The sequence below is a fragment of the Manis javanica genome, chromosome 5 (genome assembly GCF_040802235.1).
Source record: "Manis javanica isolate MJ-LG chromosome 5, MJ_LKY, whole genome shotgun sequence".
Lineage (NCBI taxonomy): Eukaryota > Metazoa > Chordata > Mammalia > Pholidota > Manidae > Manis > Manis javanica.
In genome coordinates, this window is record NC_133160.1 from 20,047,000 (window position 1) to 20,071,767 (window position 24,768).

At 49.1% G+C, this 24,768-nt stretch overlaps 1 protein-coding gene across 4 annotated transcripts in view; it reads right to left on the minus strand.

Annotated features, from left to right (window-relative positions):
* The window catches only part of SRC (SRC proto-oncogene, non-receptor tyrosine kinase), a 52,211-nt gene that overhangs the window by 19,075 nt on the left and 8,368 nt on the right, over positions 1 to 24,768 (minus strand). For 3 of the 4 annotated variants that reach the window (XM_017667620.3, XM_017667623.3, XM_017667624.3), the window contains exons 2-4: positions 13,557 to 13,625; positions 1,511 to 1,675; positions 222 to 479 (exon numbers count right to left, since the gene is read on the minus strand). In XM_017667620.3, coding sequence (XP_017523109.1) covers positions 222 to 471 — 250 coding nt within the window. In that variant the 5' untranslated portion in view covers positions 472 to 479; positions 1,511 to 1,675; positions 13,557 to 13,625. The remainder of the gene's footprint in view (positions 1 to 221; positions 480 to 1,510; positions 1,676 to 13,556; positions 13,626 to 24,768) is intronic. The other variant, XM_037012797.2, reaches the window with a different exon arrangement.

The following is a 24,768-nucleotide window of genomic DNA, read 5'->3' on the forward strand; positions in this document are numbered from 1 at the left end:
TTCCCGTTTATAAAGCCCTTCCCCACCCAGAGCCTCCAGGAAATTCCCAACAGTCCCCCAAACCAAGGAACCCACAGACTCTTCCCTTCAGGGAGAGGAAGAGGCAGCAGCCCAGAGAGGGGGTGTTGCTGCCCTGGGGGACACAGCCCTCCTGGCAAGCAGCCTAGGCCCCTCCAGGAGGGGCCAGGGTGAGCCGGGACCCACGCGCCCAGGCCACTGACCAGCCAGGGGCCCCGCTCTCTGCGGGGAGGTGACTGTGTCCGAGGAGTTGAAGCCTCCAAACAGCTTGGGCTCGGCAGCAGTGGGGGCAAAGGCTGTGTTGGGGCCGCGGTGGCCATCAGCAGAGGCCGGCTTGTTGGGGGTCTGTGAGGTGGGGAAGGCCCCACCACCACCACCATGGGCGTTCTCGGCGGGCTCCAGGCTGCGGCGCCGCTGGCTGGCATCTTTGGGCTTGCTCTTATTGCTGCCCATAGTCCTGGCTGGAGACAAGAGAGGACCCTGGTGTGAAGGACTCTAGGAGCAGGCAGGGCTGCCTTGGCCTAGACAGCTTCCGCCCCCGCCCATTCTACAGATGGGGAAACTGAGGCCCAAAGAAGGGTATTAGCCTCTTTGGGTAAGTTAGCTTCTCAGAGCCTCCATTTCCTCACTGCAAAATGGGAATAATGATGAAACCCACCAAGGGCTTTCTTGGTACATGGCCAAACACAGAATAAACACCTCGTAATCAGAAGCCCTAACCTCCTCCACCTTCCTGAGTCATTGTTTCTGCCCCCTGTGGGCAGGGACAGTATCTGAGTCATGTCTCTCTCCCAGACACGCAGCACATAGGAGAGGGCTCACTCAGGGTTTGCTGAGTGAATACCTGACTGACTGAAATTGTCTAACACAGGGAAAGGAGGGATAAGTTGTAACCAAGGCAGATATAGCAGAAGAAATGACTGAGTTCACCCAGCCACAGGGCCTTTGCACATTGCTGCTCACTCAGCCTACATGATCTTCCCTGCCCATTTCACCAGGGTAATTCATGTTTCCTTCAGTTCTTAGCTCAAAAGTCACCTCCTTGGGAAGAGTTTCACAAATCCTTTCACTGGTTTGAGTCCCCCTGACATTTGTGCCTCTCCCAGTTTGTGAGTACATGCATGTGTGACTATATGATTACTATCAAGGGCTTTTGTCTGTCTAGTTCACTGTTGTGTTGCCAGTACCTAGCACAGAGCATGGCACACAGTAGGGGCTCAATAAACTAAGTAAATGAGAGACTGTGTGACTATTCAAGAGTTAAGGGATTTCTGAGCCAGCAATCTGGGAGGTCTAGAAATCAGGAACACAAAATGAAGCTGACACCTCCCCAGTGAGGTCCATTGTCCTGCCACCCACTTCTGTCCCCACCTCCCCATCCACAGGTCCCAAGCCCCAGCTCCTCGAGCCAGGCTAGTGTCTCCCCACCCACCACGGCCACCCCTCCCAGCTCCATCATCTTGGAGGCCTGATGGGCCATCAAGGACCTCACCTGGAAGGCAGGGGCTGTCCCAGAAGCCCTGGGAAGCAGCCTGGCGTCTCAGCACAAACACCAGGTGTGGAGTTTGGGGCCTTGGACTGGAAGCCCTGTTCCTCCTCTCCCCACTGTGTGACCCTAGGCAAGTCACTTCCCCTCTTTGGGCCTCAGTGTCCTCATCTGCAAAGGAGAGATAGAGCAAATTTCTCAGGGCTGTTGTGAGAATATGATTATGGCTGTGGCTCTGACTCTTGGGTCATGATTTCTCAGGCTCTGAATCGGGCAGGCCCAAAGGTAAGAGCTTCCCAGGCCTGAGATAGCCTTCAGCCCTCCCGGAGTGTTTTATGAGCACTAGCGATGCAGAGGTTGGCACAGTGGTTAGGGTGGGCTCTGGAGCCAGACACCCCGAACGCAGATCCCGGCTCTGCCCTGAATGAGCTATGTGACCTCCAACAAGCTACTTCACTTCTCTCGGTGCCCCATTTCTTCCCCTGGAAATGATGGCAGCATTGTGGTGACAGAATGAGGCAAGGTAGAGTGCCAGGCTTACAGCAGGTCACCACGCCACGTCAGCTACTCTGGATAGTGTGTGATTTCGGACACACCCACGAGATGGGCTTGATTATTCCCTAAGGGATGCTGAAGGCCCTGGACTCAGTCCAGAATTTCCTCTGGGAACCCGTGGCTAGGGAAAAGTCCCCTTGACGGGTTGATGTCTCAGGCAAGAGTATCTGTCCCTGAGCGCCAAGCCCAGCTGTGCCTCCCCTCCCTATGGGAACCTCAGCCAGTCCCTGCCCCCTCTGGGCCTCAGGCTACCCAGTGCACAATGCAGGTGTGGCCTGCATGCTCCCTGGGGACCATCCAGCTCAGAGAATGTGGGGCTGGGAAGGCCCTGGGGAGACCTGCTTAATAGCCTGAGGGATCACTGGGGCCTCCTGAGGGACAGGCCAAAAGGCCTGGTGACAAGGAAGGCCAATTCCTATGGCAACAAACCACTGAGGTCACAGTGCCCATCAGCATTCATACAGACCTACTGACCCAGATACCCACAGCCCCAGGCCTGATGGAGGCTGAGCCCCAACCACTGAATCCCCTCCCACTTGCTCCCTGGTACAGCATTTGTGACACCAATTGTGCAAAGATGCTACAGGGAGACACAGAGATGAACTGGCCAGATCCTGACTCAGAGGGTGCATGCTCCAGCAAGGGCCTTATTTGTGAGACTCTAAGAGGAAGTAAACATCATAAAAATGTATTTTTTAAACATACATTTTTTTTTACTTTTAAACAAAGAACTTTCTGGGAACCCAAACATTCTTTAGAATAAACTAAATAATGATTGGTGAGCCCCCTGTCACTGGAGGTAATCAAGGACAGGAGAAAGGACACTAAGCTGATGTGCTGGGGAGTGAGGGCCAGACTGGACCTTGAGTGTACCCTCAGTACTAAGAGGAGGCATGTGCCCGCTTGGGAGGGGGCAAGCGGAAAAACACGGCTCCTGGCCCCTAAATTCTTAAACTAACCAAGAACACCACTCCCCACTAGGGCACACAGGACAAGTGTAAGAGACCTTTCAAGACCAGGCTAAGGTGGCCCAGGCTTCCAACTGCAATGTTTGTTGGTTTGGGGTTTGGGGGTTGGTTTGGTTTGATTTTTGTGGTAGTTTCTGATTATACAAGTAACACGTGTTTGTGGAGAGGCAGGTGGGTAGAGATTAAGAGCTAGCCTACCACAGTAGGTGGACTGTGCTTGAATCCCAGCCCTATCACCACAGCCTAGGACCCTGGGCCTCAGCTCCCTCCTGTCAACTGGGGATGACAACAGTACCCACTGTCATAGGACTGATGGGAGAATCAGAGAGGAAAGTGGGTGGAACACACGTAGGACAGTACAGCCCATCCCGCCCCTGGAAGACCAGCACCTGGGCAGGGTGGTGCATTTCCATCGTGCACAGTAGGAATGTATGACCATAAACAAAACAGATCCATCTAGTGCCCCTGACTGTAGGCTCCCTGCGGGCAGGCCGGGTCAGCTCCATCTCCACATCCCCAGTGACCAGAACGGGCCTGGCACCTACTAGGTGCTCCAGAAATATTTACAGAAAACAAAAGACTAAATGAGCACAGACATATGATTTGCATTCTGCTTTGTTCCTGTAATGCCGCATGGTAGAGACCAAGTATCATTCCTCAATATGCAAACACTCCTAGGGCCTGGACCTCGTACTGGGCCCCTGCTCTAAGCAGTTTGCAAATATTGACTCATTGAATCCTCGTGATAATCTAGAAGATAGATACTAACACCCTATTTTACCAGTGAGGAAGCAAAGGCCCAGAAAGGTTGAGGAATTTGCCTGAGGTCACAAAGTGAAAGAGTGAAAAGAAGAGGGGACCGCAAAGCACATGAACCAGGGGCTACTCGTGCAACCCAGTGGGAGAATTCATGAGCCCAGCTTCCTGCGCTTGGTGAAGGGGACATGAGTGGATAAGGTAGCCCAGCCCTGCTGGAGCCCCAAGTTTTAGGCTTCGACAAAGCAGAATGTGCTTGAAGAAGCACGGGCACATTTACAGAGGGATCTAGTCTCTGTGGGGCTGCTGTCACACTGTGTGACCCCAGGAGAGACCGCCCTCCTGAGCCTTCATCTCCTTTCCTGACCCTGTCTCAGGGCCTCATGATCCTGCGGCCTAAATGCCAGCTCACCATGAGTTGCCTGTTGGAGAAGGGCCAACCCGCATCTCTTCCGGCACTTGCACACTCGAAGGTATAGATAGATCCCTGGGGACAAGGGAAGCAGTGGGGCCTCTGTACTGGGGGTACCCAAGGTTCCCAGAGGAAGATGGCCCCTTTCCTCTGCGGAGCTGCTCCCAACCACAGGCTCTGGCGCTATGACTACCCATGAGGGACGTCAGGATGTGGACCTACAGCACTTCATGCTCAGTGGTCCCAAACTGACTTGGCAACTGCCCCTAAGGCTGCACCCCAGCCCTCGTGTCACCATCTCAGGGCTGGTTCTCCCACATCCCCCAAATCTTCCTCGAATGCATCCCTCCCCCAACCCTATCTCCATCCCCTCAGACCAGGCCCTTGTCATCCTGGGCCTGGACCTCTGAGTGGTGGCCTTTCTGGGGCACCTTCCTCCCTGCAGCCAGAGGCATCTCTGCAAACCACACAGAAAACTGGGGGCCTCCTCCAGTCAACACTGTGCATGCAATACCACAAACAACTGAAGCATTCATGAGAGGGAGACTGGAGAAATAAATGATGGTCTGTTCAAGCAGACATCTGTGCAGCTAATTAAATAGAATGAGAAGTTGGTGTGGCCCGAAAAGAGGCTCACCACAGATCATTAAGCGAAAAGAAAAAGCTGGAAGTGTAGACTGTCCTCTGGGCCTCTTGGGGCCTCAGTTTCCTCATCTGGAAAATGGGGGCAATAATGCTACGTACATCGTAGGGTTCGTGAAAGGATAAATGACAAGTGCAGTGGGCTTAGGGTGGTGCCTGGCATGTAGTACAAAGATTCCTGTAAAGGAAATTAACATGTGTGTGTGTGTGCTTCCACCTGGGCATGTGCAGGTGCATACTTGCACAGTACAGGTTAAGAGAAAGTTCTGGAAGGATTCCAAATTATTCACAAGACTCATTCAAAAGATTTGGGACAGGGAGAGGAACATCCCTTTTTCATTTTATATGTTGTATCCCTTGACATTAAGAAATGACTCTTTCAAGGTTGTTATTTTTTAAAATGAGACTTAAAATATATATATATTAAAGGCTTCCCATGATTCCCCTCTGGACGTGGCCTCAACCTCTCACCTGGGTCCACCTGGCCCTGCATAGCTAGTGCTATCACCCTCTCCCACGACCCCCCTATTAGAGGGCACCACACTCCCTCTCACCCCCTGACCTTTGCAAAAACTAAGCACCCCCCTCCAGGCACACGGATGCTCGCAACATCCAGAAGAATCCAAAAAGAAGACTTGTTCACTCACAACATTCACTCCTTCCTTCCCTACTCTGAAGAACGTTACCTCCACCTCCTTTAAAGAAGGAGCGGAGCCCAGGATCTTAGGAGCTGAAAGTGGGGACTTCAGTCAGGCCTGGGTTCAAATGCTGGCTTTACTGCTTACTAGCTTAATCTTCTTGGGCAAGTTCTTGGTTTCCTTATCTTTAAAATGGGGATAATAATAAACCTAACATCTGAGAATTAAGTGAGAGAGTCCATGTGCAGGCACAGAATAAGTGCTCAGTAAACAGCCTACATGTTGTTTGCCATTCTTATTACCATTGCCTGGAATAAAGGGACAATGCAAGAGGACACAGGAGTTAGGTGGCAGGACCTTGAATGCTGAGGACAGAGCTGAGAACTTTACACACAGTCTATATTCAACTGTCTTGATAGCACAGTGAAGTAGGGACTACAATTGTGCTCACTTTACATCCAGGACCAAGGTTCAGAGAAGCTGGAACCTTGCCTAAGGCCACAGAGCATGTGAGTGCAGCAGAGCTGGGATGCCTGAGGTTCAGGAGAGTGCCACTGAATACACCCCTGGAGCCTTGCCCACTCTGCAGATGGTCCCCACAGCCCCCGGTCATCCCCCACTCCACCATCTCCAACTCTCTGACACAGACGCAACACAAGGGTCAGAGGCCAGCTCTGACACCACCATCCATACCTCTGGACCCTCCAGGGAAGCAGAAGCATCACAGAGGAGTCAAAAATGCAGGCCTGGGGCCAGAATGCCAAGTTCAGATGCCAGCTTGTCACGTCTAGTCATGCATCCTCAAGGGGGCCTCATTTACCCTTATCACAAATGGGAATTGGTATAATTGTTCTTTTATAATTGTGCTTGTCGTGGGGAAAATACGAGACAATCCTTATAAAGTGCCTGGCATATACGAAGTGCCCAATAAATATTAGCCATCGTCATTACTGTGGAAGACTATTTTCAGAACCTTGGTTTTGTTTCTAATCACTCATACAATTAGACAAAGGCCACCAAAATTCCTACAATGTGCCCAGCCCTACTGCATGGCCCTGAAGGGATTATCTGGTGGAGTTGGTTAGGAGCCCAGGTCTACAAAAGCCACTTCACAAGGAAAGAGTCAGTCAGGGTAAGCATGTCCACTAGTTAACCTTGTTCTAAGATACTTGCTGATGGAATGGAATGAGTTAAGAAAAAGAAATGGAAGGAATAAAATGGAATTAGAATAGAGAAGATGAGTATCATAATTTATAGATGTTATCAATGTAGATTTGGGAAATCCAAGAGAATCTACTACAGAACTATTAAACAAAAAAGCAAAAAAACAGAAAAACAATTGAGCGAGGTGGAAGGAAATTGAAACTTAATATCCAAAAAAATAATGTTCTATATACTTACAACAATCAGAAAATAAAATCAAAGAAAGCTTAGCAGTATAAAAATATCAATTCTTCTTAAATTGATCTAAAAATTGAATGTGATTGCAATAGAAACACCAATAGCATTTTTTTTTTAACTAGGCAAGTCAATTTTAAAGCTTACAAATAAAAGTAAATGTATATAAGAACCCAGGAAAATCCTAAGAAAGAAAAGTAAGAGGAAAATAACCCAAACAGATAGTAAGAATTACTATACACGCACAGTAATTAAAATTGTGTGATATCAGCATAAGAATAGACAAATCAATAGTACAAAAGAGGGAGTCAAAAAACTATCCTCAAACACATGGGAATTTAATATATAATAAAGTGAGAAAAAGGAGACTAATTTTAAGGTAGAGTTGGGAATGATTTGTCATCAGGAAACAAAGCTGAATCTCAATCTCACTCCATATGCCTATAAGTTCCAGATCAATCAGATTTAAACCACACAAAAATAAAACCATAATACTCTAAAGTGAAGAGAAAATAAATTCTCTAGTCTCATAATGGGAAGAGCATTTTGAAACAAGGCACAAACCTAAAAATCATTCTCAAAGTGATAAATCAATCTACATAAAAATCTAAATTGTTCGGAATTCAGCAAAGTTGCAGGATACAAAATTAACACACAGAAATCTGTAGCTTTCCTATACACTAACAATGAACTAATACAAAGAGAAATCAGGAAAACAATTCCATTCACAATAGCATCAAAAAGAATAAAATACCTAGGAATAAACCTAACCAAGGAAGTGAAAGACCTATACCCTAAAAACTACAAGACACTCTTAAGAGAAATTAAAGAGGACACTAACAAATGGAAACTCATCCCATGCTCCTGGCTAGGAAGAATTAATATTGTCAAAATGGCCATCCTGCCCAAAGCAATCAACAGATTTAATGCAATCCCTATCAAAATACCAACAGCATTCTTCAATGAACTGGAACAAATAGTTCAAAGATTCATATGGAAACACCAAAGACCCTGAATAGCCAAAGCAATCCTGAGAAGGAAGAATAAAGTAGGAGGGATCTTGCTTCCCAACTTCAAGCTCTACTACAAAGCCACAGTAATCAAGACAATTTGGTACTGGCACAAGAACAGAGCGACAGACCAGTGGAACAGAATAGAGACTCCAGACATTAACCCAAACATATATGGCCAATTAATATACGATAAAGGAGCCAAGGACATACAATGGGGAAATGACAGTCTCTTCAACAGACGGTGCTGGCAAAACTGGACAGTTACATGTAAGAGAATGAAACTGGATCACTGCCTAACCCCATACACAAAAGTAAATTTGAAATGGATCAAAGACCTGAATGTAAGTCATGAAACCATAAAACTCTTAGAAAAAAACATAGGCAAAAATCTCATGGACATAAACATGAGTGACTTCTTCATGAACATATCTCCCCGGGCAAGGAAAACAAAAGCAAAAATGAACAAGTGGGACTATATCAAGCTAAAAAGCTTCTGTACAGCAAAGGACACCATCAATAGAACAAAAAGGTATCCTACAGTATGGGAGAATATATTTATAAATGACAGATCCGATAAAGGATTGACATCCAAAATATATAAAGAGCTCACACACCTCAACAAACAAAAAGCAAATAATCCAATTAAAAAATGGGCAGAGGAGCTGAATAGACAGTTCTCTAAAGATGAAATCCAGATGGCCAACAGGCACATGAAAAGATGCTCCACATCGCTAATCATCAGAGAAATGCAAATTAAAACCACAATGAGATATCACCTCACACCAGTAAGGATCGCCATCATCAAAAAGACAAACAACAACAAATGTTGGTGAGGTTGTGGAGAAAGGGGAACCCTCCTACACCGCTGGTGGGAATGTAAATTAGTTCAACCATTGTGGAAAGCAGTATGGAGGTTCCTCAGAATGCTCAAAATAGAAATACCATTTGACCCAGGAATTCCACTTCTAGGAATTTACCCTAAGAATGCAGCACTCCAGTTTGAAAAAGACAGATGCACCCCTATGTTTATCACTGCACTGTTTACAATAGCCAAGATATGGAAGCAACTTAAATGTCCATCAGTAGATGAATGGATAAAGAAGATGTGGTACATATACACAATGGAATATTACTCAGCCATAAGAAAAAAACAGATCCTACCATTCGCAACATGGATGGAGCTAGAGGGTATTATGCTCAGTGAAATAAGCCAGGCGGAGAAAGACAAGTACCAAATGATTTCACTCATCTGTGGAGTATAAGAACAAAGAAAAATTGAAGGAACAAAACAGCAGCAGAATCACAGAACCCAAGAATGGACTAATAGTTAACAAAGGGAAAGGAACTGGGAGAATGGGTGGGAAGGGAGGGATAAGGGTGGGGAAAAAGAAAGAGGGCATTACGATTAGCATGTATAGTGCGTGGGGGGCACGGGGAGGGCTGCGCAACACAGAGAAGACAAGTAGTGATTTTACAGCATCTTACTATGCAGATGGACAGTGACTGTGAAGGGGTATGTGGGGGGGATTTGGCGAAGGGGGGAGCCTAGTAAACATAATGTTCTTAAAAAAAATAGTTGCTCATGTTTAAAAAAACATCTAAATTGTCTGCATGGCTCAATAAACATCATACACAAATTCAAAAGACAAACTAGGAAAAGTATTTGTAACTCGTGGTAATCAAGGGTTTTTTTCCCTTAATATATAATGAGCTCCCATAAAATAAGAAAAATAACCCCAGATAGTTAACAGCAAACCAGATGGCTCTTAAATATATGACAAGATGTTCAATTTCTCTACTAAGATTAATGCAAAGTAAATTACACAAGCTACCCAACCACAGCAGAATACACATTCTTCTCAAGAGCACATGGAACATTCTCCAGGATAGACTATATGTTAAGCCATAAAACAAGCCTCAATAAATTTAAAAGGAGTGAAATTATACAAAGTATGTTTCCAGCCACAACAGAATGAATTAAATCAGAAACAGAAGCAATTTGGGGAATTACAAATACATGAAAATTAGTATACTCCTCAATGAACAAAATCACCAAAAGAAGTAGAAAATACTTAGATGAATGAACATGAAGACACAACATATCAACATGTATGTGATGTGGAGAAGTAGAGCATGAAGGGAAATTTGTAGCTGTAAATGCCTATATTATAAAAGTAGAAAAATCTCAAATCAGTAACCTAACCTTCCACCTTAAGACATTAGCAAAAAAAGAGCAAACCAGCCCTAAAACAAGTAAAAGGAAGGAAATAAATATTAGAGCAGAAATAAGTGAAATAGAAATAAGAAACAAGAGAGAAAATCAACAAAACCGAGTCAGTTTTTTGAAAAGAACAACAAAATTTACAAACCGTTAGCTAGACTGAACAAAAGGAAAAGAGAAAAGACTCAAATTACTAAAATCAGGAATGAAAGAGAAGACAATATTATCATGTTAGAAAGAAAGACACTTTTTTTTTTTGAGAGGGCAGCTCTCATATTTATTGATCAAATGGTTGTTAACAACAATAAAATTCTGTATAGGGGACTCAATGCACAATCATTAATCAACCCCAAGCCTAATTCTCAACAGTCTCCAATCTTCTGAAGCATAACGAACAAGTTCTTACATGGTGAACAAGTCCTTACATAGTGAAAAGTGCAAGGGCAGTCATATCACAGAAACAAGAAAGACACTTGTAAAGGAATGCTATGATCAATGCTATCTATGTCTGCAAATTAGAAAACCTGGATGAAATGGACAAACTCCTAGAAAAACACAAACCACCCAAACTAAGAAGAAATAGAAAATTTGAATAAAGCTAAAACAAGTAAAGGGATCGAACTACTAATTTTAAAACTTTTTAGGAAGAAAAATCCAGACCCAGATGGCATCACTGGTAAATTCTACTGAATGTTTAAAGAGGAATTAATAATTCTTCTCGAGGGAACACTTCCCAACTCATTCTATGAAGCCATTATTACCCTAATACCAAAATCAGACAAAGGCATAATAGAAAAGCTACAGACTACTATCTCTTATGAATATAAGATATAAAACCTTCAACAAATACTATTAAACTGGATCCAGCAACATATAAAAGGAATCATGACCAAGTGAGATTTACCCCAAGAACACAAGATACATTTGGCTTCTGAAAATCAATTAATGTTTAGTTTATTATCAATAAAATAAAGGGTCAAATAATAATCTCAACAGATGCAGAAAAATTATTTGACCAAATCCAACAGCATTTCATGACAAAAGACATTCAACAACTAAATAGTAGGGAATTTCCTCAACCTGATAAAGGGCATCTATAAAATGCCCATATCTAACATCATACTTCATGGTTAAAGACTGAATGTTCTCCCACTAAGATCAGGAACAAGACAAGGATGTCCACTCTCATCATTCCTATTCAACACTGTACTGGAGGTTCCAAAAATTGTTGAAAGAAATTAAAAGTCTAAACAAATGGAAAGACATCCCATGTTCATGGACTGGAAGACTAAACATTGTTAAGATGGCAATACTTCCCAAATTGATCTACAGATTCAACATAATCCCTATTCAAAATCCCAGCTAGTTTTTTGCAAATATTGATAAACTGTTCCTAAAATTCACATGGAAAGTCAAAGGACTCAGACATAAATTAATATGACAGAATTGAGAGCCCACAAATAAGCCCTCACATTTATGGTTAATTGATTTTTTATAAGGGTGCCAATACAATTCAATGGAGAAACAATAGTCTTTTCAACAAATGGTCCAGAAATAACTGGACATACATATGCAAAAGAAGGTGGACACCTTCCTCAAACCTTATGCAAAAACTAATTCAAAATGGATCACAAACCAAAAGGTACAAAATAAAACTAAAAAAATTCTTGTAAGAAAACATAGGCGTAAAGTTTTGCAACCTTGGGTCACAATGGTTTCTTAGATTTGACACCCAGAACACAAGCAACAGAAGAAAAAATAGGTAAGCTGGACTTCGCCAAAATCAAAAACTTCTGTGTTCCAAAGGACATCATCAAGAAATTAAAAAGAACCCACAGAATGGCAGAAAGTATTTGCAAACCATATATTTGATAAAGGACTTATACCCAAATATATAAAGAACTCTTCCATCTCAATTACAAAAAGACAAATGACCCAATTAAAAAATGGGCAAAGGATCTGAATAGACATTTCTCCAAAGAAGAAATACAAACAGCCAACAACTGCATGAAAAGATGCTCCGCATCATTAGTCATTGGAGAAATGCAAATCAAAACCACAACGAGATACCACTTCACACCCACAAGGATGGCTATAATTAAAAAGACAGATAACAACAAGTTGTTGGCAAGGATGTACAGAAATTGGAAACTTCATACATTGAGGGTGGGAATGTAAAATGGTGCTGCTGTTTTAGAAAACAGTCTGGAATTTCCTCAAAAGGTTAAACATAGAGTTGTCATATGACCCAAAAGTTCCACTCCTAGGTATATACCCAAGAGAAAAAGGAACATACATTCATGTGTACATGAATGTTCACAGCAGCATTATTCATAATAGCCAAAAAGTGGAAACAGCCATACGTCTATCAATTGATGAATGGATAAATAAAATGTGGTATATATTTATAATGGAACATTGTTTGGCAAGAAAAAGGGATGAGGTACTGGTATATGCTACACCACGGATGAACCCTGAAAACAATATCCTAAGGGAAAGAAGCCTGACACACAAGCCCACATTGTGTGTGATTCTATTTATATAAAATGTCCAGAATAGGCAAACCCATAGAGACAGAAAGTAGATTAGCTGTTGCCTGGGCCTGGGGAAAGGATGTTTGAAGGGAAGATGGGAGTCACTACCAGGTACACAGTTTCTTTTGGGGATGACTTAAATGTTCTAAAATTAACTGTGGTGATGGCTGCACAACTCTGAATCGAAAAACCACTGAATTGTACACTTTAAGTGGGTGACATGAATGATGTGTGAATTATATTTCAACAGCTATGATATTAAAAATAAATAAATAACTACACTGAAGGCCACCGCTCATCTATTAGACTGACAAAGATCCCAAAATTTCTCAAGCAGCTCGTTGACGGAAGTGAGGAGAATTAGAGGGTGTGGTGTGAGAACACATCAGTACGACCATCATGAGGGACAATTTGGCAATACCTATTGAGATTACAACCTACATTTGGGATTAATCCTGGAGGTATTCTCACACAAGTATCCAACACTAAGTGCATGATTGAGGATATTCATTGCAGAATTGTCTATAATAAGCAAAAGACTGGAAACAACCGAAGTATTCTTTGCTAATTAAATAAAGTGTGGTTTCCATCCATACGTGGAATACTATGCAACCATGGAAATGCAAAGAGCAACACAAAATGATCTCCAAGGTACACTGTCAAAAGCAAATTAGAGTAGAACAGGTATACCATGTGTTACCATTTGTTTTTTAAACAAAATTTTCTAACATACATGCTTATATGTGTCTGGATCTCCCTGGAAGGGTACACGGGTAACACCTGCCAGTGGAGTGGGTGGCAAGGAATGGGTACAAGAGAGTCTTCCTTTCCTCTGTCTTCTTTTGTACTGTTTGAATTATTGTCTACTCTGTGTGTTAATGTTTCTCTTTTTAAAAAAAAAAAGCACCAGCTTACCTGGTTTCAAATCGTGGCTCTCTCTCCCATAGCTGGGCACATCAGTTCACTTCTCTGAGCTTCTGTGTTCTGTAAAGGGAGAGGTAGTAATACTTAGAAGGTTGCTGTGGAAAATTAAACATAACCCACCATCCCTGGCTCCTGGTGAGTGCTAAGTGCATGGTCCCTGTGTGTTATTAACACGTTACTATGTACAACAAGGTGGATTGTAATAGGTGCCACCAGAGAGCTTCAGGCCAAGTGTTCAGAGCACCAGCAAACCCCTCTGACTGGGAGAAACTGGGAAAGGCTTCCTGAAAAGGGTAGCATTTGAGAAGGGCTTCAAGGATGAGAGGGAGTTCCAACAGCAGAGATGACTGGGGACAATGGGGAAGGGAGCCGTGCAAGCAAAGGCCTGAAAGTAGGAAAGCCCTGGTATTCGTCCAATCGCTACACACTCCCTGGTTCCTTCAACAATGCTTAGCTGAGCAGCTACTATGCTCCAGGCAGTGTAGTGGAAAAGATAAGACAAAAGCCAATTGCTGGACCAGACAAGGAAGGAAGTACAGAGAGCACAGTGACAGGGACAATGGGGGTCTAGGGCCAACCCTTACCCAAGTCCGGGTGCTCACAGAGCAGACCAGGAAAAGGAGGCTCAGAGAGGGAGAGAGGTTGCCTAAGGTCACACAGCAGGTTTTCAACTTCTGAGAAGAGCCTCTCTCAGCTCTGCCCTGTCCTCATTGCACAGTCCTGGAAAAGAGAAAGCCCACAGGGGCTCTCCTGATGTGCAGTCATCAGAAGGTGGACACAGGTGCCATCTAAACTGGAGGCCCCACAAAGAGGAGGGACAATTGGTTCTCAAATGGTAACACAGCCTATTTGATGGGTAAAGCAACTCCTATGTGCCAGGCACCATGCTAAGAAGTATGCAACATATATGAGCCCACTGTAGCCCTATATGGTCAGTCCCATTCTTGCAAATGAGTTAACTGAGGCACAGAGAGGTCAAGTTTCTTGCCTAAGGTCAGTCACACAGGTCATAAGAGACTCACAAGCATCAGCAGGCAGACTCAAATTGTCTGGGCGTCACAGCCTCACACACCAGGGCCCATCCCCCAAGGAAGCCACTAGCAGGAACTGTATCAGCGATCACACCCACTCTCAGAAGGGCCTAAGGTGGGAGCTGCTCTGAGCCAGTCCAGGAATTTCTCCTGATAACAGGGGCCCAACCAGGGGCGGGAAGAGTGGGTAGTGGAGGCTGGGTCAGGAATGTGCGGAGGTGGAGAAGGAGGAGGTGGTGGGGAGAGAAACGGCCCATTGGCAGCCATCTGTCTGCCTCTAGAGAGAGGGGAGCAGGAAGGAAGCATCAGGAACCTCCCCGAGCCAGGGTGGGGTATAGCATCGTTGTTAGCAGGGCCCTGTTGTGGCCCATGGGTGGGCTCTGGGCAAGTCAACCAAAGCCTCCTTCAGTACCATGGAGACGCCCACAGTCATCCCTAGGCAGCTGCAAAGCCAGACTGCAAAAGCTAGCCCATGCAAAGCCCTGGGCACACACAGGCCATGCTCGAGAAACGGGGTCCTTACTGTTGCCGCTAACAGTACGGTTTCCACTTTTATTGTTAAGCTCCACGGTTCCCATCAGGACCCTGCTACTCAGGGACGATCAGCCCTGTCTTTCAGAGGGGACAGCGAGAGACTCAGAGAAGCTGAGTCAGGTGCCCAGGCCACCATCCAAGATGGCAGAGAGCCAGCTGGGGATCCTGGCTCTCCTGGCCCCAGGCCACTCTCAGCCCCTGTCCCCAAGGCCAATGGTCCCAGCTGGGCTCTTACAGGGGGTCCTTAACCAGGAACAAAGCAGGGCCCCTTCTCCAGTCCGTTTTCCACAAGGCGAAATGGAGGCTAGGACAGGGACAGTGGCTGTCCCAAGGCCACACAGCCCAAGAAGGACTACTTATGGAGTGAATATGTGACCCCTCTGCACCTCCAAGGGTGGGTCCCCAGCTGACACTCCCACCCTCCTCCCAACAGCCCTGGCCCCGCCTGCAGAGGAGGCTGGAGGAGCACCGCCAAGCGCACTGGCCCAACAAACAGGGGCTGCATCCCTCCCCTGCCTCAGGAGTGGCCTTGCGCACTGCTTCTCCCCCAGCAAAGAGATCTTTACCTGGTTCCCTTTTCTTCCTTCAAACTCTCAGGAGAATTACCTGCCTAACTGCGGCATTTCTGTACAAGTGGTTTCAGAACACAGAAAGAGTATGGAATATGCATAAAAACAGTAGTAATACCTACTATTTATTAAAGACCTACTATGTGCCATCCTTAGTACCCCATTTTACAGATGAGGAAACTGAAGCACAGGTAGGTTAAATGATATGATTAAAATCCCAGCTCTTAGTAGCTTCATGACAAGCCCTCCCACTCTGAACTTCTCCAGGGGGCCACTACCCAGGGCTGCCAGGAAGGCCCGTGGAGGGAATCTGTGGCTGGGCTCTTCTTGCCAGTGCCCAGAACTAACTTGGTCCCTACCCCAGAACCCAAAGCTGTTGGCTGCTCCAGTGCAGGCTAGTAGGATGGAATGGGAGTGGTGATGGGGGGCATGTGGAGACCCACACCTTTCCCCCTCGTGTCCTCTTACCTAGGGTCACACACCCATTCAATGCTCTTAACAGCCCTGGAGTGAGCTGTGGCCACACTCATTTCACACATGAGGACCTGGGGGCTCCAGGAAGCTTCCCCCCCCAGGAAGTAGAGAGCCAGGCTGCCAATCAAGACCCAAGTGATACCAAAGCCCATCCTCTCTCCACTGTACCTGCAAGAAGGCATGGGAAGGGCAGCTTAGCAGGTAGGCACAGCGAGTGCGAAGGCCCTGAGGCAGGAAGGTCAGATGTGCAGCGGTATTACTGAATGAGAGGTCTGGACTGAGGGGGTCCCAGCTTAACTGGGTCATTGCTGGCCTTTGGCCCAGGAGTGAGGAAATCTGAGGGGATCCCAAGAGGGATCTGTCTGGGAATTTAGGTCAGAAAGGCCTGAAAACCCGAGGGCAGGCCACGCAGGTGTTCTCAGGCTCCTAAGGTGCTGGGCAGGACAGGGTCAGGTTACTGAGCATTCATCTCACAGCAGTCCTGTCAGAGCATAGTGGTCTCCAGCTCCAGAGGGCTAGAGAAGCAAGAGCACCCCTAAAGTAAGGTGGACTTCCTAGAGGAGGGGACATCTCAGCTGAGAGCCAAAACCTGGGCAATTTGTGAAACAAGGGAGAGGAGTGGAATCAGACAGAGGGACTGCTTGGGTAAAGGCCTAGAGGTGGGACAAGGGAGCCAGGCCAGTTTAAATCATGCAGCCTCAGTTTCCCCAGCAGCAAACTGGGGGGAAGGGCAAGCACACATGGGTGGCTCCATCTTCCCCACCCCTACCCCAACATCTCCCTCCCTCAAGGCCCACTCCCAGGGGGAGGTCGCTGGAAAGGGGACTGCAGGATCCTCTTCCCACAGAAGTATCTTGGGGCTAGTGAGGTCGGCGGGTAGGGGAGGCTTCACTGACCCCCACCTGACACTGATTTTTACCCTAGAGTCCAAGCTAGACAACTGGGCAGGTATGCAGGCAGCTTACAGGTCAGGAGGCCACAGCCCCAATCTCAGGGAGTCTCTGTGGGATATGCCCCTTCACAGACGAGGAAGCTGAGGTCCAGGGAGGGGACACCCAGCCTCAGGTCACACAAGGCAGAGGCCAGCCCTCCAATGAGGGTGTGGCACTGGGATAAGATTCTCGGGGCACCAGGCCCAAGGGCACGGGGCTGAGGAGGCACTGGAAGAGCAGATGCTGGTCCCAAGGGACCCACAGACCAGACAGGTCTCAGGGACCCAGCCAAGTGTACCACCTGGCCCAGCCAGTGAAGGCTGGCCACCCTCACCAGAGGGAAGGCCTCTGTCAGAACCACTGCGTGACCTCGGGCAAGTCACACCCCCTCTCAGGCCCATGTCTGCACCTGCACAGACACGCTAGCATGCCAAGGATTCCTTTGCAGACCCTATGCCACGCAGGGAGCGACCACAGGGAACACTGAGGTGACAGGTGTTGGTCTCTCCTCGCCTCTCCAACGTCATCTCTCCCAGGGCCCCAGCTACCCCACCCCCGCCAGCTGATGGCTGATGGGCCTTGGGGGGACAGCCGCCAGGTGGCCCCTGCCCACAGTGCCAGCTCCCTGCCAGCAGCTCTGGCCGTTCTCTGCTCTGGGAACACACGGTACCCTTTTCTCCCCGCCCACACCCATGCAGCAACTCCCTCTGGGGACACTGGTAGGCAGGAGCACCTGGTGGCCAGGCCCCTCCACACAGTCAGGCCTGAGTTCAAACCTCTTCCCCTACTACACAAAGCCCCCAGGTGGCCTACCCTGGATGTGTGATCTCAGAAAGGTCCAGGCCTCCCTTTACTCTTTCATGAAATGGGGTCTCTGGCAGATCTCTGAGGCAGAGAACATCAGAGCCTGAAGTGGGGGTCAGTGGTCAGCAAGATGGCCAAAACCCTTAAAGCTCCTGCCTGCTGCTGACAGGATCAAGGCAGGCATGGAGGGGAGCCTGCTGCATGCTCTCCTCCCTACCCTTTGACCCTCCCTTCAGACCTTTGCACATGCTGTTCCCTCCCCTGGAGCTCCACCACCTGCATCCCCTGCCCCTGCTTCCCTGAGAACTCCAGTGCACCCTTTGGGCAGGCCACAGGGGATACCTGACATCACCTACTGCCCAGGCTGAGACAGGTACCCCTCCTCTTCTGGGTTCATATAGTTCCCATCACTTGGGGACTAGGAGTTGGACTGCCTGGGTTCAAAACCCAGTTCTGGCCTTTCCTAGGTGTGTGACCTTGGGAAAGTTACTCCACCAATCTGTGCCGGTTTCCTCACCTACAGAATGGGATAAATAATAACCTACCTTCAAGGATTGCTGTGAGGATTAAATGAATTCAGAGTTGTGAAGTGCTCAGAACAGGGCCTAGCCCCTAGCAAATACCATAAGTTTTGCCATCAGTCAATAATAGTAGCAGCTATTACTTGTTGAGCACCTACTGCATGCCAGGCCCTGTGCTCAGCATCTTACCTAGATTACCTCACAGCAGCCTAGGAGCAGGGAGGCTATTATGAACCTTACTTTGAGGCAAAGAGAAGGAGGCCCAGGACATCAGCTTCACCATTAAAACATACCTGCAGGAGGTGGGGATTTCGGAATCATTGTTCATTTCTTTTAGATGGACTATGGCTTTGTGGCTACATTTTTAACAAAAGAGTCCTTATCTTTTAATGATACATTCTGAAAGATTTACACATGGAATATGATGTCTGAAATGACACCAGATGGGAGGTTAGGATGGGATGGAATGGGTGTGAAGGGGGCCAGGCAGGCTAGCGGTTAGAGGTGCTTGGGGTCCAGTGCTAATATGGCTCCAATATAAAGAGTTTAAAAAGGAAGATGAAATTAAATAACACAGGGGAAAAAAAATGCTTGGCCTCCTCCCCTCCTGCCAATTGCCCGCAGCCTGGGCAAACCCCTCTCCCCACTGCTGGGCTAAGGCAGTAGCCGCCTTGCTGGTCTGCCCACCACCCTTGTTCCCCTAGTCTGTTCACTCAGAGCCCTCCCTTTGCCCCCAGCTCACTCCAAGTCAACAGCCAACAGTTTTAGGTCCAGAGGCCCTCTTTGACATGCCCCTTGATTCTTCTGCCCTTTTCTCCCTCTGTTCTTCCCCTCACTCATTCCATTCCCCAGGGCTCCTTGCTGTTCCTTCAGTACTCCAGGCACGCTCCTACCTCAGGGCCTTTGCACTAGCTGTTCCCTCTATGTGGACTTCCTTCCAACAGGGAGCAACAAGGCTCCTCCCTCCCCCATGGGGTGTGAGTTTCTGGGAGACGGCTTCCCTGGCCACTCTGTCTAACTGCAACCCATTTTCCATGGCCCAGCCAGCATTTCAGCTTTACATCTGACCCTGCTTTAGATCTGACCCATGGAACTACTGCCTTCCTACAGACCACATGTATATTTTCCTTACTTGTGTTTTTCTGTCTCCCCCACTAGAATGTCAGCTCTGCGAGGACAGGAAATTTTGTCTGTTTCCTTGCTCTTACCTCCAGCCCCTAGAACATTGCTGGCACATAGTAGTGCTCAGTAAATATCTCTTAGAGGGACGGATGATGGGAAAGAGGGAGGGAGGGACGGAGGGAGGGAGGGATAAAGGGAAGCAGGGAGGGAAGCGAGGATGCAAGGATGGGTCCCACCCAGGGTCCCACAAGATGCAGAGGTGCAGGTCTCAGTCCCGGGTCTGTCCAGGCCCACAGTCTATTCCCTGACCACTGTGCTCTCCTGCCACTGCCTGGCATGTTCTGGTGGCAAGCAGAGCTTCTGATCACCCTGACTTACACAGAACAGTGTGGAGGTCTGGGACACCCCCAGGCCCCGAGCCCCACCTGGCACAGCCAGGGTGCAGAACTGTACCAGGGGACGTTGCTGAGTGAGCAAGGAATGGGTGAAGAGTGAGCCCAGGGCCATCTGCGGTCCGGGGCAGCCAGAACATGTCTGGTCCCGCATTCATGGAGGGAACACGCTTGGAACTGGCAGGTCTCAAACCGGCTCTGCCAGTGTGGCCAGGGCAGGGTGGGGTGCTGCAGGTTCGGGCTGGCACTGGCCAAGAGACAGAGGGCTGCTGCTGGGGACAGCCAGGTATCAGCTGTGGCCTGCAGCCCAGAGAGGGTGAAGTCTAATAAATAAGCAGACCATGGAGCTCCCACTAACCCCAACCTGCAGATGGAACTGTCCCTGACTCTGAGGTTCGTGGGTTTCTTCCTGGACAGGAAGGGGACATGTTTCCAGACCCCAGCCCTGCCCTGTAGGACAGAGGGCAGGATCCCTTCCTGCTAGGACCCATCCTCAGCTTGGAAGCCCTAGAGGGAAGGGCAAGGCCCGGAAGTGGGTGGCCCAGGGGCCAGACAAGGCAGCAGGTGACCCAGGGCAAATGCCCCTCAGCCTGAACTGCTCCAGAGCCTTGAGTGGGTCCTGTGCTCTTTTGGGCTTGGTTTCCCCTTGGGAAAGCGGTGTTGGGCATGGATTCCAGACACCTTGAATCCAAAGGTGCTGATACACCTGGGAGAGGCCACCTGGTTACAGCAGCCCTGTCCAAAAGCCCGGCTCTGGAGTGTACCTAGCTGGGCCCAGACTTACACAGTTCCTCACTCCCCATGGAAACAATAATAGAAATGCCTGCTGATCACTGAATGCTTACACATCCCTGACACTGGGCTTGGCACTTTACACCACACACTGTTTCGTCTGGCCCTTCCGATAGCTCTGGGGGCAAGAACAGTTACTCTGCTCATTGCCCAGCAGAGGGAACAGAGGCCCAGCTCACATGGCAACTTGGAGTCCAGGCCCGCAGCCCTGAAGTCACACTGGGCAGCCTCCATCTTCCCAAGACAGTTCAGGGCAGGAAAGAAATCTCAGGCACACCCCAAAGTCATTAGCTGGAATTTGGGGGACAGCATCTATATGCCCCAAATCCATAAACACTCTGAGTAATGAGAGGCCAAGCCCCAGCCCTGCCCCAATATGAAATCTGGGCCATGGATATACCACTCTATGCCTCGGTTTTCTCATCTGCAAAATGGGTAGGATTCTGCCAGTTTTGCCAAAGGTATACTATCATTTAACTGCAGGAATTGGAGGACTTCACCCAGCCCTCAGGACAAGGTGGAGAAGTCGCTAGTCCTATGTGCCTCCAGATGGATTAGGGGGTACAGAAGGGAACACATACCAGAAGCCCATGGTGGTCTGTGGGGACGCTTAGCCCCTCATCACCAGCAGCCCCAAAGAGGGAGGGTGATTCCTCCTGTCCATCATGTAACCCAGTTCCAAACCCTGTCAGGCCCACCTCCAAACACATTCTGAATCCACTTCCTTCCCTCCCTCCATGGCCACTCCCTAGTCCAGGCCCAGCCTCCTCCTCCAGACTAACCAACTGGGGGCAGAGAGCCTTTGCGAAGTGTCAGTCTGAACCGGTCACTCCTGCTTAACACCCCTCAGAGCCCCTACGCTCCAAGACAAAGGGCATAGTGCTCGCAGGGGCCTCCAAGGCCCTCCAGTGGACCCTGCCAGCCTGACCCCCTTCACTCTGGTCTACCCACACTGGTGCTTCCTCTTCTCAAGAGCCCAGTTCCTGCCTGCCTCAGGGCCTTTACACTTGCTGTTCCCTCTACCCAGAGCGTACTTCCCCTAGCCACCCACACACCTCACTCTCTCAGGTGCTTTACTCAAATGTCACCTGCTCAGAGAGGCCTTTCCTGACCACCTGTTCAAGTGGCAACACACCCAGCCACCTGTTCCCTCTTTGTCTCATTCCAAATCTACCTCCTCAAAGGAGAGGGGTTCTCTGACCTCCCACAGCCCAAGTGAGGACCTTCGACTTTTCCTCCCTAGCATGGACCACAGCTCTGAAAACATAGCTCACTGTGTAAGTACATGTCTGACGAGGATAGGAGCTACTTCTGTCTCACTCACAGTTGAATACTCTGCAGTCGGCATAATATTCAAAATAGTTAACAGCTGGGACACTTGGGCACCATCTGGTCAGAAAGGACAGTGGCCAGAAGTATAGGGCCTAGCACGGAGTGGGTACTTGGTAATTACTGAATGAATGACAATGACGAATGGATGGATGGATGGACGGACAGATGGACAGACAGACGAATGGATAAGTGAACAGGGCACACACAGTGGGCTGGAACTTCCAGGGCCGCCCAGGGTCCTGAGAAGGCAGCCCAGAGGAGGGAAGGGTCTGGCCGAGCTCCCCAGCCAGGCTCCAGCCTGCACAGCTGCAGGCAGCCCAGCTCTCCTGCTGCACAAACCAACTTTCATTTCCCATCCTTTCAGCCTGAGGAAGCGCCTTCCCCGGGGAACTGGGTGAGGGTGAGGGGCAGGCAGCCCTCTGGTCCCCGAGGAAGGAGGACTCCCAGGCTCTAGCTGTCCCACCACAAAGGGACTTTGTCCTCAGCGCTGAGAGCTCAGAGCCCACCGGAAGCCACCCCCAGCTGCCCAGCAGGTCCCAGCACCCCAGTCAGCTGGGCCCACAGCCTCAAAGCCAGAGCCCAGGGGCTGGCATGGTGTTGGGCACAGCTCTCTAAACTTCATTAATCCTCTCTAGGAGCCTGAGGAGGGAGACTCTAGGGTGACCCCCATTTTTGAAAATGGGGAAACTGAGGCTCAGAAGGGCAAAGTTACTTGGCCAAGGTCTCCCAGCCAGCAAAACACAAAGCTGGGGCTCAAACCCAGGCCCATCTGCCACTGGAGTCCTCAGCCACGGCTCTCAACTCTCCTGTCGGAAGCATGGACCCTCCAGGCCCAAGAGGGGAGACGGGCCGTTCGGGAGATACAAGTGGACAACCAGACCGCTGGCCCTTCACCCAAGTGGGGAGACCTTTCCCTGGGGAGGTTTAGCCAGCAAGGCAGAGAGGCAGGGCCCTGAACCTGGAGCCCTCGTCCCATGCCCCAGGCACCTTCAGAACCTGCCTGCCAGGCCCCAGCACACCTCCCCTTCCTACCAGGCAGGAGTCTGCAGGGAAAGGATGTATGGGCAGTCGGACCAGGGCGCAGAGGCCCCCAACCTCTCATCCCATCATTCCCCTGTCAGTTCCAAACCTGCTATTTGCCTGTCCAGCACCCACCCTCTCTCCAGGCCCATCTCCTCTCAGTGCAGCCACCAGGGCCACCTCGCCAAAGCCACACTGCCAACGGGGCACCTACCCTGAGCCCGGCACCACCCACACTGCTGGGTAAATGAGTCCTGCCGTGCGGTCCCCCCTCACTGCCCAAGGACTGCATGTAGACTCCCAGAGCAGGCACTTGAGACCCTCCCCCAAACAGCTGCCCCCAGGGTAGTACAGCCACTCCTCCCAGTTCCAACGAGAGGAGCTGCCATCCTTCCAGGGATGTCAACATGCACCCTCTTCCTTCGGAAAATCTTCATGACCTACTCCCTCCAAGGCCCCAGACCAGGCCCTCCCTACCTTCTGCCCCAGGCAGAGGTTCTTGATCCCTACCTGTACCCCAGCCTCCATGGGCTGGGTTCACTTGGCAATAGGAACTGAGCACCTTAGCCTGGTCTGAACCTGCTTTTTGTCCTCCCTTCACTGAACCTTCAGCAGGAGGTCTCCGCAGGAGGCCCATCAGGCCTACAGCAGCCCCAGGTCAAAGCCTGGTGAGGGTTTGAGGTCCTGCCTAATGAACCTCATCACCTTCAAGCTACCTGGTACCTGACCTGCTGTGCTCCCCACCTCCCCAGGCTGCTCCTGCACACATGCTATTTCCCACTTACGGGTCTTCGCCCCTGCTGTCCCTTCTTCCTGGCATGACTCCACCCTTCTTTTTGCCTCATGAGCTCCTGCTCACCCTTTAAGTCTCAAGACAGTTATCACCTCCTCTGGGAAGTCCTTGTGGCATTGTCATGGGCTGCCACAGTTCATGTGGCAGGGCATTGATCAGGGCCTGTGTGTGACTCCCCCAGACCCGCTGCTCCCAGCGTGCATCCTTGGGGCCCACAAGATGCAGCACAAGGTCCAAACACCACCAACAGGTAACTGCAAGTCCAGCTGCCCATGCCCTGCCCAGAGGACCCAGAGGCAGAGGCCAGGAGCAACTCCCAAAGGCAGTACTGAGTCCTACTTGCCCACACTGCCTACAGATCTAAGGTACAGGAGAAGGGGGAAGGGGGCTTTCTGCAAATGGCCAACTGGTAGCCAAACCCACATTGTTTCTAAAACTAGGGCACAGGAGAGAAACGGGAACAGCAGAATTGTCCCCAAATAGAACTGTGGTTCATCTGGTTCCAGGGCCTTCGGGAACACCTGGCAGCAATGGGGGTGGGGAAGGCAGGTGGCCACTCTCAGGGCTTCGAAAGCAAATCTAAAGTTGGGAGGGCAGGGAGGTCAACATCACCACAGTGAGTGCCCACACGCTGCCCACTTCCCTCAGGGCCAGCCCAGACCCTGGAAGGTGGGGGTCCTCTCCCCATCAGCCCCACCTAACGACAGGGTGCTCCTTAAGCTGACCCACCTGAGCCTTTGCTCATGTGGATCTCTCTCTGAAATGCTGCTGCCCCTTCTCTCCAGTCAGAATCCTGCCCATCCTTGTAACCTTGACCACTGACTAGGCACTTTCTGTAAGTCTGGCACAGGTGGGTATTTGGGGGAATGGGCTTCGCAAAAGTCCAA